At 38.0% G+C, this 21,635-nt stretch overlaps 1 protein-coding gene across 1 annotated transcript in view; it reads right to left on the bottom strand.

The window, feature by feature from the left end:
• The window catches only part of LOC127655498 (low-density lipoprotein receptor class A domain-containing protein 4-like), a 91,950-nt gene that overhangs the window by 59,056 nt on the left and 11,259 nt on the right, over positions 1–21,635 (bottom strand). Inside the window, exons 2-3 of the mRNA XM_052143354.1 lie at positions 10,876–11,421; positions 7,043–7,183 (exon numbers count right to left, since the gene is read on the bottom strand). Of these exons, the coding sequence (XP_051999314.1) occupies positions 7,043–7,183; positions 10,876–10,915 (181 nt within the window). The 5' untranslated portion in view covers positions 10,916–11,421. The remainder of the gene's footprint in view (positions 1–7,042; positions 7,184–10,875; positions 11,422–21,635) is intronic.

Below are 21,635 nucleotides of genomic sequence, written 5' to 3'. Positions count from 1 at the left end.
GACAACTTCTCATTGTGCCAGCACAATAGACATTACAGAGTACTTCACCAGACTGCCTTCATGAACCTTAAAACCAGACTAAGACACATTCTGAGTTACGTAATTCTGATTACACAAAAGTTAGTTCTGGTCCTCAAATCTAATTGGACGGGAGGCATTCCAAGAGTGCTGATAGCTCAGACCACTGGGATGCTTTGCTGTTTTTATCACCCCACTTGTATTCGTGGTGTTCCAAGCTTACGTGCAAGACCAGTGCGGATGTGTAAAAGCAGTTGAATGTGTGAATTGTCATTCATCCCTGTGATATTGAAGATTTGTGCCAGCATGTGTCGAAAAAAGACCGTCTTTTGTGTGCTATAAGCAAGTTAAGCTGACGTTAACAAACTGTCGGTCAGTGAGAGAGTTTCTTTGAAGTCATCAGGAATTGTCTCTCATTCCATGTGAGAAATAGAGTTAAACTAACAGCCTTACCATTACTACCGATCACAGCTGAGAGAAATCGATGACAAATGGAGAAATCAAACATGCTTAAGGATCCTACCTGACATCAATGTTTCAGAGTTGGAAGACGACGAAAACTTTTTACATGGCGGAGGAGAGAACTGTTCATCACTGAAACGGACTCAGGTAATCACACGCTCAGTCGCTCGCTGTCTCTCTCACTCATATACACACATATCCTCCAATAACTTGTTAGAAAGAGCCCAAGCTGTAATTAGTAGTTCTAAAGTGTGGTTTTCGAATAGGTAATGGAGGCTTGGGTGCATCTTTTAAGTGAGCAATTACAGATCCTGTGGCATAAGAAAGTAGTTCCACACACAAGAGCATTTTATTTGGGACAATCCTTAGTTTTTCCCTACTTATTTATCATTTACTTGTAAGTTGAACTGTTGTATAAGATACATTTTACACTTGCTGTAATATCACGCTGTATCTTCCAATTATCAGCACGACTGTGATTACCTGGGGCACAAGGTCGGCCGAATCACAGCAGTGCTGATAGATGGACGATATTGTTTTAATTGACTTTAATTCAGAATACATATTACTCTGTTTGTTTTTCTTTCCTGTTGTTTCTCCTTTTTGTCTTTTCACCCCCATTTTTTCCTTTCTCTCCCCCTTCCAAAGGATTGGACAAACTTTGATTACTCCCCACCTGTGATTGGCTTGGCCTAAGAGACCAGTAGTATAAAAAAGTCTGCTGCACCGGGGAGCTCCTATTTTACCTTGCTAATTTGAAACCTGTTGTGCTGTGTGTTTGCTGTTTACTTTTTGCATGTTTTCCTGATTGTTTGCTTTCTTGTTTGCCTGCCATTGCTATTGTTGTTGTCATAATGGTTGTTGTGTATTTCTCAGTTATATTAGTCAAATTTCCTTATTTTATTTTACGTTTTGTTAATACTGTAAAAGATTTAAGGGTGGGGGCCATTTTCGGAAGGAAAAGTTAAGAGTTATTAAAGACCCCATGGAATTAAATGTTTGTGGCTTTTAGCCAATGTATATTAGCTTTGAAGCTCTCTATAGGCTGTGGCAGAATGATCCGCCTCTCTGTCTAGTCATCGTCTCCCGCCCCTTCAGCCAGGCTCACGATGGGAGCTGGGCAGGATAGCGAGAAGAGGTGCATAATTAATAAGCCTTGTTCTGACAGCGGTGGATGAAGCATACCTGATGTGAATAATGCTTCATTACCGCTGTCTTTAAAACGCAGAGCGCACCTCTTTTCGGGAAGCCAGCTTCAAATCTCCATGTGCTCACACACTGCCATCCTCGCACACCCAAGACCAGAGCTGGGAGTGTTCGGATGAGTAGGATGCACCACCGGACACTTTATTTTCCCCTTTTATGGACATTTTACTTTTATTATTATTTCCAATAAATGCCTCTCCAAGGCTTGATGCCACACCCAATGTGTCTGTCTCTTGCTCACCCCGCCACAACGCATTTATAATTTTGTCAATTTATAAATCAATCTTTAGCCCTATTTGGATGCCAATTATTTTACATTGGGATGTGAGGTAATTCAAGCATTTACAGGGGGTAGTCAGTGATTTTATTGCTGTCCGAATGTCTGTGTTTTTCTCTCACATCCCGCGAGAAAATGCAGTCCAAATTACCTACTGTTTGTTTGACAAACACCAAAGTCGTGTGGTAATTTATTTACCGTCTGAGTCCACATCGAGTTTGTATTCCAAAAGCCATTTGGCTTGGTGAGTGTGTTACCGCGGAGACATGGCACACGTGGAGGCTTCATGCTACTCTCCACGGCATCCACGCACATCTCACCACGCACCCCACCGAGAGCGAACCACATTATGGTGACCACAAGGTGGTTACTCCATGTGAATCTACCCTCCCTAGCAACTGGGCCAATTTGGTTGCTTAGGAGACCAGGCTGGAGTCACTCAGCACTCCATGGATTAGATCTCAAGGCACGACTGCAATCATGTGATTGACAAAATCCCCCGTGATATAATTGTCATTCGAATGCATAAGTTTTATCTCAGAAGAGCAATGAAAATGTACTTTTACATAAGTCAACCTGAGAAACAATTGCCGTCTGAATAGGACTTTTCTCTTCTGGGAAAAAACAGACCACAAATATTGATGACTCAGTCAGCACTACACATATTTTTGTCCAATCAAATGCTCTCTATAATGATAATGTCACTCCCCCTAATACCACCTGCAACCGAGAAAGTATGGTTCATGGTTGTGATGTAACTAAAGCATATTGACTATTTTAAAAAGGTGGACAAAACCTTCCGATATGTCCCACCCAAACTTCCTGTTTAAATAGGAAATACGTTAACACAGGTAAGAAAACTGCGCTGTTGAGGGTTTGGTTTAGAACAGACCGAGTGAGCATAGTGTGCTGGATTCAAATCACACTACTATCAATACGCTGAATAACCTTTGCCTATTATAAGGTCCAGTTAAGCAGAGTGAAGTCTGATTTTCCTTTTCTGTGTTTTGTTACATAATTCAGATGAGGAGAGAAGCAAGGACATTACGCCGTCTGAATATCTGCAGCCTCTGTAGTTTTAATACCGCAGTCATACTTGTCCTTGTGCAAAAAAAATTTCAAGAGCACAAGCACACACAATTAAGCATATTATAAAAAATCTAAATGGAAAAGTGAACACAGATAAAACGCAACAAACGGAAGAAAATCCTCAGAATTTATTCTCTTGTTCTGTAGCAAATCACAGTTCAGCACAGTCATGAGAGTTTGTCCAAATTGCAAAAACATTTAATACACAAATTAATCAGAGATTTTTCCACAAATTGTAAATCAATAATCAAATTGTAATCCAAATTCAAACTGATTCACTAGTGAATTCTTCAGACCAATTTGTGCACCAGTTCAACCATAACATTGAAAAAATGATTCACTTACAAATCAGACATTGCAATGGCTTTCTAGTGAGTTTTTCTTCACATAAGAGCAATATTTAGTCGATGAAACATTTTGGAGCAGAGCTTAACTAGAAAAAATTATATTCACAGTGGAAATTTCACTTACTTTTCCATGACTTTTAAAAGAATAAATTAATTTCCATGACCTTTCAAGGTCTTGAAGACACATATGTAAAATACCTCAATATTTATAATAAGTTTTCCATGACCTTGTGAACCCTGATAAGTTTAAAAAAGCTATGATGTTTTTTTCACAAGTAGGATTTTAATTTAAACATTAATGGACAACAGGTTTTACCCTTCTACACACCTGATACCAACAAATGCAAACAACTGACCAACAACTGACCAAAAAGATCACTGCCACACATCCTTCAATCTCGGTAAAGCTTTTCATCATATAACACCCTCTTCAATAAACACACTCTCTCACTCCCTCCTTCTCTGCAGAGGCTGTCTGACAATCCTGACCACAACCCTTCACTGTGCTGAGGCAGAAAGAGAGATAGAAAAGTTTGTGCAGGTTGTCTAGACTGTATTCATGATCAATCTGTCTGGTCCTGCTGTAGACTGTGATGGCAAACTCGATTAGACTCTAAATATTTCCTCAGATTCTGTCTTGCTCTCAGCATTTTGCATCTTTACTAACATCTATCAGCATCATTCCTCTCTCAATCTCAATCTCTCTCTCTCTCTACTCTCTCTCTCTCTCTCTCTCTCTCTCTCTCTAGCAGTAAATGCCGACAGTCTGCTGTGGAAATGAGCATTACTGCTTTAAAGTAATAGTTCACCCAAAAATGCAAATTCTGTAATCATGTACTGACCCCTGCGTCTTTCAAAACCCATATGACCTTCTTCTTTGGTACTTTTTGTGGTACTTGTCAAAAGTTTTTTGCTTGTCCAGCCACATGTTGATTATACAAATGTAATTTTCTCTGAATCTGAGCATAATTGAGCCAAACCCATCTGTCTCAGGAGAGATCATAGTCTTTGCATTGGGACCCAGATTTTACTTTGGACATCAAGTGGTGACCCAGCATAGTAAAAACATAACCTGTATTTAATGTAGCCTGGGTCATATTTTCTTTTATCTTTCATATGTTGTTCATGGCTTTCAAGTGTCGGAGGTCCAGACCTTTAAGCCCTTTATGAACTTGCCCTTATATTTACAGTGCAATGTCATATAAGCAAAAGTAAGACCATGTATAGCTCCTTATTACTCTGGTAAGGTCATTGTAGCCAGTCTTTCTAAAAATAATATCAATAATATAGTATTTGTTATGAAAAAATAAAAGCCTAAACACATTTAGCAACTTGAACTACAACTCAGTTTTAATAAAAATGAGGTCTAATAAATTCTACTTAATAGATTTAATATGAAACTATATTTATGTCAAAATACAAGTTACTGCTACTACTGTAAAATCGTGATCAATTTTAATAAGTGTCATGATGTGTAATGTGTACAAAACTTTATTTTACCGCATGGCACCATAGTGGATAAAGAAAATTATCCCTAGAATGAAATAGGTTCCATCAGTTTTGTGGTCTGCCCCGCAATATCGAGGGAAGCTGGTTGATGCAAGTCAAGTCAAGTCAAGTGGTTTTTATTGTCGTTTCAACCATATACAGTTAGTACAGTACACAGCAAAACACAGTGTGTCAGTATTGAGGAGTCTCAATGCAGCACATGCCCACCAAAGATACAATAGGGTAGAGCAGAGCAGTTAATTGGTGCGAGTATTTCAGTAATGCTTCAAACCACACTTGTGCGAAAACCAGGATTCAATCGCACCGCAAACATTTTGTGTTGCAGAAGAAAAGCCTATTAAGCATCTATAAAGCAGCAAATGCAAGATTACAATCAAATTTGACCTTTGGCAAAAATTTTCAATGGAGGGAGAACCCTGGCATTGGTCCTTCGTCACTGTCCGTGCCCCAATCTCAACAGACCAGTGCAGTGACCAACCAGTTGAGAAACACTGGTCTAAGAGACCCGATTTTGCTCTCAGTGTAGTTACTACATTTTGCCATTGCAGGGCAGTACAATAGAATGTCCATGCAGCTCTTTTCCATTCAATAAAAGCAAAAAGTGACCACAGCTGTTAAGCAAGATTTTAAGGGTACGATTTATATTAAATGATAACACAAAGATATCATTTGACTTCAGAAGACCTGGGATTTAGTGCATGAGTGGTGTGAAATACTTTTATGATATACAATGCATACAATATACAACTGGCAACAATTCTTTTAACCCTAACTGATGCAGTGTGTAGATTCTCATTTCTTAAACAACCATGTCAGAAGACGTATCCCATGGTCATGGAAAAGATGTTACTGTGTTTCAGAAGGGGACAATTATTGGCCAGCATCAAGCAAAGAAAACAACTAAGGAGATTGCTGAAATCACTCGAATTGGGTTAAGAACTGTCCAATGCATTACTAAAACCTGGAAGGACAGTGGTGAACCATCAGCTTCATGGAAGAAATAAATCTTGAATGATCATGATCGGAGATCACTAAAATGCTTGTTTTTCACATCGTAAAAAACAAAACAAAAAAAAAGCATAAAGATTGGACTGTGGAGCAATGGAAAAAGGTCATGTGGTCTGATGTGTCCAGATTTGCCCTATTCCAAAGCGATGGGCGCGTCAGGTTAAGAAGAAAAGTGCATGAAGAGCTGCAGTGTTGGCTCAGCAACGTTATTCGGCAATAAAATGAAGTCAGCTGACTACCTGAATGTACTGAATGACCAGGTTATCACATCAATGGATTTTTTCTTCCCTGACGGCACGGGCATATTCTAGGACGACAATACCAAGATACATCTGGCACAAATTGTGAAAGAGTGGTTCAGGGAGCATGAGGAATCATTTTCACTCATGACTTGGCCACCATAAATTCCTGACCTTAACCCCATTGAAATCTTTGGGACGTGCTGAGGAAGACTTTATGGAATGGTTTGACTCTCCCGTCATCAATACAAGCTTGTAAGCTCCTGTCCCCATCCACTTTCATTGTATGGAAGAGGGCATCATGAACATTCTTCAAAAAAATCTCTTTTTTGCTCCCCAGAAGAAAGTCAAACTTTTAAAAAGGTCTGGAATGACGTGAGGGTGTGTAAATGATTTTTTTTGTGGGGGCAACTAATCCTATAACTTGTAACTGAAGAAACCATTAGAGCAGAGGGAACAAGGGGGAGTATGACATGGCAAGAACGGATGACAGATTTGAGCACAGGGAGGACAGAGAGAGACAGACAGAGCTGCAAGCTTTTTCTTTTTTTTTTGTCTGCTCTGGTTTCCTCAAACTTGAAGACACAAAAGAGCTCTGGTAGATCAAAGTTGACTGCCTGCCACAGCCTCACACTCAGACCACTTACACACACACACACACACACACACAATTTCAGTGTGCAGAGACACCACATAACACTTGTCTCACACTCACACTCTGCAGGTTGTTTTTACACTTTAATGCCTGAGGAAATCAGGTGAGAACTGACCAATGAGACGGAAGTAACCATTCTGCTAACATCATTAGAACTAGAACAGACAAATCAGAATCTGAAACAGAGACACTGAAAGGACGACAGAACAAACAGGAAAAAACATGGACTTACAGCTGAAGATTGCAGATGCAGGATGCTGGGTGGAGAATGGGCAGTGCTCCTCATCACTGTTGTCTCCACAGTGGTTTAGCTGATCACAGACCTGTGAGCCCAGGTTCAGACATCTGCCATTAGTGCACAAGAATCTGCACTCTAGGGACAAAAAACATAAACAGGAGAAACCATAGTGACTCATACAGAAACGTTTTCAGACAAGTCAATCAATAACAATCAGAGCCCTTCTCTGTTTTCACACCTGCTGGATCAGGGCTTGTCAAATTTCCAACCTTGGTTTGTTCTAGCTCTTGTGAAAGGAAACACTGATCCCTAGAAAGAACCGATCCAAAACACATCGCAGAGCTTGCCGGTAAAAGACCTGAGGCCTGAAACTAACTCTACACAAGTATTTGAATACAATCACATTGCATATTTAGCTACAGCAGATCAAAGCAAACTGAAGCTCACATTCAGCAAAATATCTCCTATTGTGTTTAACGGAAGAAAGAAAGTCATTATGGGTTCTTAAAATCATGAGGGTGAGAAAATTATGACAAAATATTCATCCACTGAATCCACTTCTGTCAGCCAAGAACAGAAAGCTGAGAACGCAGTGGGCACATATTAACAAAACTGGACAGTTCAAGACTGGAAAAATGTAGCCTGGTCTGACGAATCTCGATTTCTGCTGAGACACACAGATGGTAGGGTCAGAATTTGGTGCCAACAGCATGAATCCATGGACCCAACCTGCCTTGTGTCAACAGCCCAGGATGGTGGTGGTGTAATGGTGTGTGGAATGTTTTCTCAGCACACTTTGAGCCAGTTAATACCAATCAATCATAGCTGGAATGCCACAGCTTATATTAGAGTATTGTTGCTGATATGCATCCCTTCATGGCCACAAATTAATCATCTTCTAATGGTTAATTGCAGCATGGTAATCACTGTTCTTCAGGGGCCTTCCCGTATCTGAATCCAACAGAACACTTTTGTGCTGACAAATGTGCAGTGATGCAATCATGTGAACATGGACCAGAATCTCAAAGGAATGTTTCCAACATCTTGTGGAATCCATGCCATGAAGAATTGAGGCTGTTTTGAGAGCAAAGGGAGACCCTACCCAGTATTATTATAGTGCTCCTAATTAGGTGCTCTATAAGTGTATATCTACCAAGAAATTAGTTTCTTGTGCTTAAATGCGTGGAGTGGTGGTGGCGTAGTGGGCTAAAGCACATAACTGTTATTACATATATTCAGGTCATGGGTCAATATCTATGTACCCAGATTAAGTATGTCCAGAATGTATTCATATTACTCTCATGCATACCTAAAAAAAATTACCGTTTTACCAGCCGAGAAGTACATCCTTCAAAATCCATCCCCCAAATAAGGTACATACTCTGACAGCATGCGATTTCGGATGCAGGGCATATTTGGTAGAACTTCACTTCACAATTCAAGAAGATACTATTCGATTTAAGAAGATTTGATCGAGAAGATTTAACAGGAGAAGATTTGATTCGTTGAGAGATTTAATTTGACATGAAAAGATTCTATTGGGAGAAGGTTTCATTTGACAAGGTAAAACATGATGAGAGAAGATTAGAAAATAAAAGATTTGAGAAGAAAAGATCCAAAAAGACAAAATTTGAATTCAACAAGATTAGAGAAGATGTGATTCAATTAAATATGATTAAGATTATTTAATTTGACAATAAACAATTACATTTGGGAGAAGATTTAATTTGACAAGGGAAGATATGATTTGAGAATAAAAGGTTAGATACGTGAAGATCTGAAAGTACAAAATTTGATTTGATTCGATTAGAAATAGGAATGCACCGATCCGATACCTGGATCGGTATCGGCTCCGATACTGAAGCTTTTAGACGGATCAGGTATCGGTCCGACGAGCCTGATCCAAATCCGATACAGTGAGTTAGTCTTGTTCATTACTGTGAAGCGCAAAAAATGACATAAAAGATAATACTGTGAACTTGCCTACAAACAGACACACAGGACTTCCTGGAGAAATCAGAATGTCAAAATAAAAGCGTGAGTGTTTAAAAGTTAAGGGTGCACGATTGAGATATATTACTATATATTGCTATTATAATATATTATTATTAGTTGACAATGGTTGAAGCTGAATGGGGTTCAAAAAATAACTGTGAATGAAAAGTAAGATGATATCTTACAACTAAATTGAACAAAAAAGAGATCTGAATCCATTACAGTCCAGATACAAGTTGAAATAAATATGCCAAAAAAGAATTTCTACTGATGACTTATACTGGAATTACTGTTAATTGTGCTGCTACATTATCCAGTATATGTTAATAATAAAGTGTTTCTTAATAAGCAATAATTTATATTGAAATAATGTGAGGTTTGTGTTTCTTTCCATATTAAAGAGAACTGCCAATTAGTTCCACAAAATAATGTAAAGATATTTACAACGGATTATGCAAAAAAACAACACTGGTATCGGATTGGGATCAGTACTGAGATTTCCGATATCGGAAGAGAAAGAGTGGTATCGGTGGATCCCTAATTAGAAAATATTTGATCGAGAAGACTAAACAGGAGATTTTATTTGACAAGAAAAGATTTGATTGGACAGAAGATATCATTTGACAATGTAGGATTTGATTCGAGAAGGTTAGAATTTTTCTTTAGATTCAACAAGATTAGATACGATGAGAGAAGATTCAAGAAGATATGGATCAATTTGACAAAATTTCATGAAAAGTAAACAGGAGGAGATTCAATTTCAAGATTTGATTCGATGAGAGATTTCATTTGACAAGAAAAGATTTTAATGGAGATCAGATTTAATTTCACATGGTAGGTAGGATATGATTTGAGAAGGTTCAAGGAGATTTGAAAAGACAAGATTTTATTTGATTCAACAAGATTAGATATGATAAGAGAAGATTCAAGAAGATACAATTCTATTTGACAAGAGAGGATTTGATCTGAGAGATTTCATTTGACAAGGGAAGATATGATTTAAGGAGAAGATCAGTGAAGACAAAATTTGATCAACAAGATTAGATTCGATTAAGAGAAAATTCAACAGACAACAGAAAATCCGATTCAACCAAAGATTTGATTTGACAAGAGAATATTCAATTAGATGAGGAAAGATTGAATTTGAAGAAGAGAAGTTCTGAGAATACAAGATGATATTTTTTTATTATACAAGATTAGATTCGATAAGGGGAGATTCAAGAAGATTCAATTCTATATAAGAAATAGAAAGCATCTCTCGTTTTGACGAAAGAACATTTGATTTCATTCGAGAAGATTTAAGAATAGATCCAAGAAAACGATTTTATTTGATTAAAAAAGATTCAATGAGAGATTCAATTTGATTCGAGTCTAGATTAGACTACAAAATAAAAGAGAAGAGATTGCATGACAAAAATAAAGAAAACAATTTATTTTTAAGTTCTTGTTCTGCTCTCTGTCTGCAGTGAACTAGACTGTCAAACTGAAGTTTAGAACACATTAGTACAATCTCTACCCCCCCTCCACCCGTCTCATACTTTATCTCCCTGCTCTTTCTCTGCATTCCATTCCAGGCAGGGCAGAGAAATGCAGTCTGTAGGAGGAACAGAGCAGAGGAGGATGGGAAGGGAGGGGGTAGGATTGAGGAGAGGAGCTTTGAATATAAGCACAAAAAAAACAAAAACATAATGAGTTTGAAAAGCACAACATGACTCTCCTTATGAACATATTTTTTACGGCTGGGATGAATCATTAAACCTAAATTCATGCCAAAGCCCAAAGCTAATCCCTTAATTCCCAGACTAAGGTTTTAAACCTGATCTGCTGCTCACCTGTGAAAGCATTGGTGGCCGGTAGGTCAGCCTCCTGCATACTGCTCCTGCCGCTCTGCCCGTGTGTGTGCCCACGTTATTGGCTCCGATTGCCTGAGGGCTCCTGGGGGCCGAACAGCCACCGTGCTGCCATTCTCACCTCATGAGTCCATGACTCCTGCTCCGGCCACTGCCCTCTCCCTCCTCAAAGTGCAAATAAACTCCAGAGAAAGGCAGAAGGGGACTAAAAAGTCTTCAGTAACAGTAGGGCTCTTTTTAGTAGGAATCAGATGGGTTGCCAGGGCAACCAGCACACCAATTACCCTCCCAGCCAGAGCCAGCCAGCCATAGCTGTGTGTGTGTGTGTGTGTGTGTGTGTGTGTGTGTGTGTGTGTGAGAGAGAGAGAGAAATATCCAGACAGATACTTGATTGAGAGCAGGTGTTTGATAGTTGGTTTAGATAGAGAAAGTGTAGTTGCTGCTGCTTGTCCTGGGTGGATAAACTCTTCTCAGTGTACCAGCATGCTAATCAGCCTGCCCCACCTCATCCTTCAGCTTGCAATCTCACTGTGAGACAGACAGAGAGAGAGAGAGAGAGAGAGAGAGAGTGTGTGTGTGAGAGAGAGAGACAAAAATAGAGAGGTAGAGAAAAAAATCAGTTAACTGGCTATAATACAAACAACCCAAAAAAAATCACTGGCAAAAGGTAAACAACTCCCTTACAAACATTTACCATGGTTACCATAGTTTCCGGTATAGATTTGAACAGTTATTTTTACTACGGTAAAATTATAATAATGAGGAACTGAAATCTTTGTTTTAGAATCTTTTCGTTTCATTTAGTCATCATATTAATTTGTCAAATACCAATATAACAGTTTTATTGTTCAATAATTGTAGTTACTTCCTTATACATTCTATTGATATTACACCATAAGAATGCACCATGGAAAAACTATGGCAATTTAAGTTTATAGAATTAAATAGAAGTTTATAGTATACAAAAGAATATTTAATTTTTTTTCTGTGCATTTTGGAAATTTTAGAAAGGTTGGCACTCCAAAGAACATGTAATATTTAATTTATTTCTTTCTTGTTCTTATGTTAATGCAGAAAACCCCCCATAAACGGACGTGCCGGTTGTGAAAATGACACTTACTTATAGGGGATATGATGAGGGAAACCATCCAAAACGCTGTGACACCAGCAGACTTTGACTTCTGACAAATCGGTATGATATCCATTAATGTGGCATGTTTGATTCAATTAAGTTTGAAATCGCAATATGGCCTTGCGTGATTACTAAATCTTAAAAGGCTGTGTTTGTACATTCAGCGATTCAGTCATTGTGTGAGTATGACGCAACCTCTAGCAGTCTGGGTGGCATTACCCATTGACAATTATACAACTTTAATACAGAATTTAAAAGGTTTTGTTCCTTTGGTTTAAACTTTTTATTGTTCCATGATGTTGTTGATATTTCTATGGAATTGCTCAACAACTGCATAGTATGAATTTGTAATGTTCTGTCATATACAGTACATACATGTAAAATGTAAGTTCTGTTGTTTTGAACTGCAAAAACAGTAGTGCAAAAATGTTTTAGAAGTACAAAATAAACTTTTTTTCATGTCAATCATAATGTTATCATATTTTGTTTTTGACTCTTCAAAACCTTCAATTTGGCTCTTTTAAAAATGTTGGCCTGTCATGTGTTCAACAGCCCCAGTCCATGTTCAATGGAAATTATTTATGGTTGAACATTGACAAATCTTCTGTATCTCTTTAGAATTATGCTTTAAAAAATTACAAAGTAAACTGATGACAAAATAAGGTAAGTGGCAAAATAACGGCATTGGTGTCGGCCTATGTCTTTGCTAAAATGGGTATCGTCAAAAAAATTTAATATAAGTGCACACCTACCTAAAACACATATACAGATACATGGATGGAAACCCAGCTACTAATGGCATGATGCATTACACCGCCATGGCCATTTTTCGTAAGGGCATGAAAACTATGGTTATATGGTATATTTGTCCAGTATTGGTCTTTATTTCGAGGAATATCAGTGTACTGCAGGCTTGACAGAAAGACAAATAGCACAAACGCAACATGGGTGTTTGGATTAAACAAAAATTAGCAGCAGCGGGAGGTCAACAAATTAATATTTTAAGCTCATTCAGTTGTTCTTTAACAGCAACAAAACAAAGTGTCTTTGAAGAGATGGTCATTAGTGCCTACAATCCCCAGCAGGAGCATCAGCAGATATTGACCATTACATACCACACTTTACTGGACACTGGAGCTATCACAGAAAATAGGCCTATTTCTTAATATCATTGACTGAACTTCTTAGAAAAACCACTCCAATTTGGCTTGGAAAAGACTAGAGCAACAGACATGGAAGAGAACATGTCCTCAGTCAACCTTTAAAGCTCGCTGACATCCCAGCGGACGTCATGCTGAGCCAAGACTGCAGACCAAGAAGAGGCTGTGTTACTTAGAAACACGGCAGAACCTCACCTCGTCTGACTCCTGCCACGCACAGTTCCATCACGCAATAAATTACATTCCACACATGTGAAACAAGAGAACGTCGTCCAGATCAAACAAACACTGAGATGCACACAGTCAAGCGAGGTCGTTTCAGGACACCACTACTACAGCAGACACAGATAAGACAGACAAACATCTGCCAGATGTTTAGATTTACTTTTCTTCATTGTTATCTCTTTGTTTTCCAGTGTGTCCCTTCCTACATGGTTCTGCTAAAACTAAGACCAACAATGTATCTACATTTTCCTGTACAGTCAAATGCATCAACTGAAAAAATTTGGACTGAATGCAGGCTTTTGACTCAGTTTGATATAAGCTTTGCAGTTATAATCTGAATAGACACTACTTTTTATAATACATTTCATTGTTCCAGATTATGGATATGCAACTAGTTAAAGAAGCCCTGAATAATTATACAGGTTTTTTTGGCTGGATGTAGAATTTTTTTTCAAGACCAGAAGAATGTTGGACCATGGTAGTTGTACAATACTTCTAAAAATATAAGTTCCCTCTGACTCAGTGTTTTGTTTTTTCTTCTTGGATGTGTGACATCTATATTCAATGTTTATACCAGATTCTTTTTGATGATAAAAACAGATGTTGCACGTTTTAGATTTTGGGCAACAAAATTACAGAAAACCATCTTCATTGGTTTGGATTACACCTGATAGAAGTCATCAGTAAGAAGCACAGGTTAATGACATCAGAAATTATATCTGACACATTAAAACATACAGTGGGATAAATGTTACTGTCGAGATGAGCCAAAGTGCTACGTTGATTATGCACTGAGCAGCGTGTAATTCATTGGGTCATGACTTAAAACTGCTCAAACTCAGATCTGTATCCAAATCTGTCAGAACACTGGCACTCTGTTCCACTCTGGTCCTGGAACATCTTAATTATTTGCATATGTGAGAATGTTTTTACAGACTCAAGTATTATCTGCTAATTTAGACATTAAAAGGTTGTAAAGTTATTGTGTGCATTTGTTGACATCAGGTTTCTTATTTGCTAATATGGCTGACAGCGTTACGACCTAGAGTGCTCTGACACACTGTGCATTTGTGCTTACGTAGATGTTGGGAGATGCAAAACATTGCAGTGTATCTTAAAGCTGAAATATAATTTTTCAATGTTAAAAACGTTCTCCTCTCCCAGCTAAATGTACCAGACCAACAGAGACCTACATTGGCTCAACTAATGATGTGGTTTTGGGGCGTGACTAGTCTCAGCCTCATAAGGCATGCCCGTGGACCACCCACAGTTATGTCTGTGAAATTTTGTTTTCTATGCTGTACTTATCTACAAATTTTCTGCTATTTTTCTGTGTGTTTTCTGTGCAATCACTGGTGCCATTATATAAATGATTTCTTTCCCCATGTCAGTCTTTATATTGGTTTCACATATCTCAGAAAACCTCACACCTAAAATGCACGTAATGGCAAAACTGACTGTGATTGATTGCTTTACATGTCAGTTAGACAATTTTTCCTGTCTGAAGTGGCCGCTTCTTGACCAATCTAAGCTGCTATACTGTCCAGACCTTTGCTGTTTTAGTCAAAGGTCTGGCTATGTGAGACTATCTTTTGGATCAACCAATGCAAGGTGGGGCTTTTTATGATATCTGTTTAAAAACAGTCATTATTTTTGCAGTTTACAGCATTTGGTGATGCTAATATTTAAAGATATTTTGGATCGTTGTGAACCAAAACCAAACTTTTAGCAAATCACTTTCAGGTCCTGCTCTCTTCTAGAATCTCAGAATAGGAACCACAGATTACCTATGGCCATGTAGGTCACGTACACAATACAAAGTTTTGGTAGTGACAACAGCATTTATGGAACAAATATGGGAGTGAATCCCCTAAATTTTCATTCTATATGTGAATGGAATGCAATCCCGCAACTGACAACTAACTGCAGCCTGTGCCAGCTAGATATCACTTCAGTCTGCTTCGATGGACTTCCCAGAGGATAAACTGATGCCAGCACCAACTTGACATGGGATACTTCACTGGACACTGCCTGAATCTTGGACTTAATATGGACGCTGTTCTGCGCCTGCTATTTTTTTCTCAGTTGCCTCTGCCACTTAGACGTCAATCTGTGCATTTTATCATGTGGCTTGTTGAACGTTTTACTGCGGAGACCTAGCGTGTGTGGAGGCTTCAACGCACAACTCACCAAGTGCCCCACTGAGAGCGAGAACCACATTATAGCGACCACAAGGAGGTTAACCCAACGTGACTCTACACACCCTAAAATTAGTCACTCAGCACGCCCTGGATTCAAACTTGCAACTCCAGGCACGGTAGTCAGCTTCTATGCGCCCACTATTTTTGATCAAAGAGATTATCCACCACATACTGTATTATCATCTGACAATGTTTACATAGCTGCAGTCAACAGAATTGCCATGTTTTTTTTCACGTGTGTCATGGCTGCTGTTAAACAGCGTGCATGCTCTTGCTAAACTGTATTGTACATGTTTACCCCGTACTGCCGGGCTAATGAGAGAAACTACAGTAAAGGGACTGGAATATTTGAATGAATGAGGACATACCCCTGTAAGTGTGATTTGCACCAGTAGAAGATGGACACATCTCAAACACTCCATTAATCATGTTATTAACAACTAGTTGTTCAGTTCGGTTCCGTACAGACTATGTGGACTTTTTTTTAAATGCGGTTGTTAATCCCTTATTTTATCAAATTATGTGTGTACAGAACAGGACTAAGCACTAAAAGTTGAAATGACAACCTAATGTTGCCGTACGTGGCCGTACACACAGCAAGTAAATTTGGTTGTCAGTTGACCACAGTTCGCTAAAATAAGGGAGTAAAAAACAACATACTACAGTCAATTTAACTCTCAAAAACTTCAGGCAGTGACAACCAAATTTTCAGAAATTCATAGTGTGTATGAAACCAAACTGAACAACTAATTGTTAATGTTATCATTAACGTCGTGTGTGAGACATCATTAACGTAGTGTGTCCATCTTCTACTGGTGCAAATCATACTTACAGAGGTATGTCTCTTCATTTAGTCATATATTCCACTCCCTCCACGTAGTGTCTCTCATCAGCCTGGCGATCTTGGGGTTAACATGCACAATATAGTTTAGCAAGAGTGTGTGCGGAGTTTAACAGCAGCCGTGATGCACATGAACAAAACACGGCGATTATTTTGATGGCAACTTACTAAGCAATGTCAGATGATAATACATCTCTGGTGGATAATATCTTTGCTTTAGCTGGTGGCATTCATGTCTCTTGTTCACAGACGCAAGACGCTGAAGTGTTACTATTGTTTATCACTTGTCAATCATCACAATTGAGGGAGCCAGTCCTGTGTTTCATACATGCATGGAATGTACATTTCAGGAATTCACTCCTGCATTTACAGCTGAAGTCAGAAATGTACATACACCTTAGCCAAATACATTTAAACTCAGTTTTTCACAATTCCTGACATTTAATTGTAGAAAACATTTCCTAACTGACCTAAGACAGGGAATGTTTTCTACAATTAAATGTCACAATTCCTGACATTTATTTGTAGAAAACATTCCCTGTCTTAGGTCAGTAAGGATCACAACTTTATTTTAAGAATGTGAAATGTCTTAATAATAATTAATAGAATAATAGTAGAAAGAATTATTTATTTCCACTTATTTATTTCATGACATTCTCAGTGGGTCAGTTTACATATACTTTGTTAGTATGTGGAAGCATTGCTTTAAATTGTTTAAATTGGGTCAAACATTTTGGATAAACTTCCACAAGCTTCTCACATTAAGTTGCTGGAATTTTGTCCCATTCCTCCAGACAGAACTGGTGTGACTAAGTAGGCCTCCTTGCTCGCACACACTTTTTCATTTCTGCCCACAAATGTATCGGACTGAGGTCAGGGCTTTGTGATGGCCAATCCAATACCTTAACTTTGCTGTCTATAAGCCATTTTGACACAGCTTTGGAGCTATGCTTGGGGTAATTGTCCATTTGGAAGACCCATTTGCAACCAAGCTTTAATTTCCTGGCTGATGTCTTGAGATGTTGCTTCAATATAATAATTCACATAATTTTCCTTCCTCATGATGCCATCTATTTTGTGAAGTGCACCAGTCCCTTCTGCAGCAAAGCACCCCCAAAAGGTTATGCTGCCACCCACATGTTTCACAGTTGGGATGGTGTTCGGCTTCCAAGCCTCACCCTTTTTCCTCCAAACATAATGATGGTCGTTATGGCCAAACAGTTACATTTTTCAACTTTCAACTTGCAAACTGTAGTCTGGCTTTTATAAGGTGGTTTTGGAGCAGTGGCTTCTTCCTTGCTAAGCAGTCTTTCAGGTTATGTCAATATAGGACTTGTTTTACTGTGGATATATATACTTGTCTACCAGCTTCCTCCAGCATCTTTACAGGGTTCTTTGCTGTTGTTCTGGTATTGATTTGCACTTTTTGCAACATACTATGTTTATCTCTAGGAGACAGAATGTGTCTCCTTCATGAGTGGTATGATGGCTGCAGGGTTCCATGGTGTTTATATTTGCGTACAATTGTTTGTACAGATGAACAAACATTTCAAAAACAAAAGTATTTGGAAATTGCTCCCAAGGATGAACCAGACTTGTGGAGGTCCACAATTTTGACTTAAATTATTTCTTTTGATTTCCCATAATTTCAAGCAAAGAGGCACTGAGTTTGAAGGTAGGCCTTAAAATGCATCCACAGGTACACCTCCAATTCAGTACACCTCGTATAAGAAGTTAATTGGCTTATTGTCTAAAAGCTTGAATTTTCCAAACTGCTTAAAGTCACAGTTAATCAATTAAAAGTTAAACAATCTGTCTATAAACAATTGTCTGAAACATTACTCATGTCATGCACAAAGCATGTCCTAAACAACTTGCCAAAACTATAGTTTGCTAATATTAAATCTTTGGAGTTATAAAAAATATATTTGTTATGATTAGTAATGACTTCAACCTAAGTGCATGTAAACTTCTGACTTCAACTGTAAATGTGATTGTCACTCACAAAACTTTGTAGTGTGTACGTTACCTTAATGTAGTGAAAATTAACAATGTTATCGTACATTAGCAGATTATCTGACACAATTATTTCCTTTTAAAAAGTGGTGAAAACCGCATCAGCAAAAATTAGCTTACAAATCGTGCAGTGCGCAAAAAAATGTATTGTGTGAAAATACTTAAAATTGGGTGACAATGACAGCAGATTTGAATTTTGTGAGCTTTGCACTGCTAGAATTTCACAAGGTGGAATAACCATTAAAACTTTAACGCAACTCTCATTACTTACCTTTAAAGTTAACACAGCAAGAAATATTATTAATTTGTTAAAGCTAAAGCCGAGGCTGAATTCTCATTCAGTTAAAGAACATTAAACAAAAATGTGAATGTGAGCCTAACAAAAGGCTATTCTGAATTCAGTTAATGCGAGTTAAGAATGTTAATACTATCCAATTATGTGCTTTTAATTTAAATTATTTGTTTATAACTAAGACCAATTACTGTGAAACATGGAACACATGTAGAGGCAGGGAATACAATTATTAATTAAATTTCTTTGGAAGTTGTGCAATTAATTAATCAGTGAAATGTAGCATAAAAAAGCTGAACCACCAAAGTATTGGCAGATGTTGCTTTGGATATTGGTATTGGCACACAAATATTATATCATTGCATCCCTCGTGAAAATGTAGACATGCAGTCAAGAAGCTTACCAGACAGAATTACATTAGAGCACACAACAGAGAGAATACTCCTCCACTTGTGGAAGTGTCTCTTAAAGCATTCCGCTTGATTAGACTGAACAGCAGTCATGCTGAAATCAACTAAAATGACTGCAATAAACCTGCTAAAACATTGTCTGTCCCTGTCTGTCTGCTGGATGTGTAATGTGATATCAGCAGGGGGTCTACCCCTTTTTCTGTGCCTGGTTAAGTCACGATGAAGCTCTAAGGAACAACTACAGTATACTGATTCATCCATCCAGACTCACAAATGATGACAGCCTATGAGAGATTGTGCTAACTGCTGTGTCTCTGGAATAGGTGTTAGGGTTAACTACACCTGATGGTGTCAGTGTATATTATAATGTATAGATATCCTCAGGTCAACGATATAAAGGAGTGTATCTGCAACCAATTTAATCCTCCATTAATTCAACAACAGGCAATGTGCTTTTAAAAAGCAAAATGGATTCCACTACCTCTACTTTTCAAATAGCTAAAAAGAATCATAAGATATCAGGAAACATCTGACACCTGTGGTTCTGATGACACAAACCACATTTCAATGGCCCAAATATGTGCATTGGGGCCATTGAAATATACATATATAAAATGTACAGCCATACAGTAATGAAACAACATGAGGGTTAATGAGAGTAAATTATCAGAATTATTTATTTTTGGGTAAAATATTTGAGAAATCTGACCAGCTTTAAAGGAGTCATGCAAAATGATTATGAACTCACAAAGACTGCCAAAACAATCAACGTACTCTTCAATTCATTTTGTCAACCAATTCTGTCAGTTCCATCTAGTCCAGATTGCCCATCCAAAAAGGTATATACTGTATGAAGTTCATCCAACTTCGTCTCATATGCCTTCAAGGCCACTCCACTCATGTCTGCTGGTAATCAGACAATTTAGTCCTTTTCCTGCACAGGTCCTAAGATGACCTGACAACCAGGATCTGCAGGTTAGCAAATGTCAACTTAGCTGTCTGGGAAAGTCTGTTTTTTTGGTGTGTACATCTGTTTTAGTTGTGTGTATGTGACAATCCTGGAGTTTTGTGACAACCAACTGAGACTTGAGGTTAACAGTAGACCAAGCAAAGCACAACAGAGAGAACTAGAGAGAGAGACAGACAGACAGACATACAGACAGTCAGAACAAATGATAAAGGCCGTAAAGGAGGGTAAGCCAAGGAGGAAAGCCACATTGTACGTAGGAAGTATTTAGCAATTCTGGTTCAAATTTGAATCATTTTAATGATTCTGTTAATGAAATGGAAACGTTTGATATGCGAATAAACTCAAAATTTGCTTAAAAGTTTATTCGCTAGGGTGAGGTGGATTTTCTGAAGATCTGCATTATTCAAAATGCACATTAAAGTGCCGGAAACTGTATATTCGTATAAAAGATGACGTGTTATGACCATTTGTAAAGTACGATGGCAATGCATTCATCGATTACTACAGGTGTGGTAAAGGCCCGACCAATGCACACAATTCTTCAAACATAGCCCTGGTTAGTCGGAAGATTTTAACAAGGCCACAAACTACAATTCAGTGAAGCATTGCCAATGACATAATCGAAAAAAACAAACAATGGAAATGTGAATTATGTGTTGTTGATTATAAATATAGAAACAATATATTTTAAGTTTACTGCAAAATATTCTGTAGTTTGAGGGTGTAGATTGACCGAATCGACTGCTTCATTCACAGTGCTTCATGGAAGTGGGCGGTTGCTGCTGGAATTGGTTAACCACAGTTCTGATTGGTGTATTGCTCTCTGCTGGACCATGGGTTGTTTACTAGGAATTCTGCTCTAAAACACAATTTTAAAACAATTAAGTTGAAATAACATGAACTCATGGCTTTAACAAAGGCATATAACAACCTCAGAGCTCATGGTATGCAAGTTATAGTTGAATTATAGTATCAATTCGTCTATGGAAAAATGAATGGTATTTTAACTTCTGGCACCAGTTGTGCTTTATTGCAATTTTTCTGCAATGTCTCCAGGCAGCATTAAATAACAATGTTCAATTGCTCTTTTACAGTGAATACAACTCTCCCTGAAGCAAGAAGGTAGTTTAGCAGTTCCATGACACAAGGCAGGCTCCCTCAAGATAACGTGCTTAGCACAGTTGATGGAAACACGCAATGTTTAGCATTTTCTTTAGTCACTCACATTACATTTAGATGGTAACACACAGATCATGACATACTGTATCTTTCGCACAATACATTCAGTAATTAACAGTGCAGGAACCATTGTCATTGTATTCTAGAACAGTGTTCCATTTAAAAGACAGAAGAATGCTATTTTTTGATTCGTTAATGGATCTGAAATATGGTAAATCTGGCATTTTTCTTCTTCCTCTTCTTTTTTTTTAAAATGGAACCGATTCTGAATAAGAACTGCTTTTCAGTGCTGAACCTTAACTGTATGCCAAACACT

The sequence above is a fragment of the Xyrauchen texanus genome, chromosome 15 (genome assembly GCF_025860055.1).
Source record: "Xyrauchen texanus isolate HMW12.3.18 chromosome 15, RBS_HiC_50CHRs, whole genome shotgun sequence".
Taxonomy (NCBI): domain Eukaryota; kingdom Metazoa; phylum Chordata; class Actinopteri; order Cypriniformes; family Catostomidae; genus Xyrauchen; species Xyrauchen texanus.
Note: the sequence above shows the minus strand (reverse complement) of the source record. Positions and strands in the feature narration are given on the sequence as shown.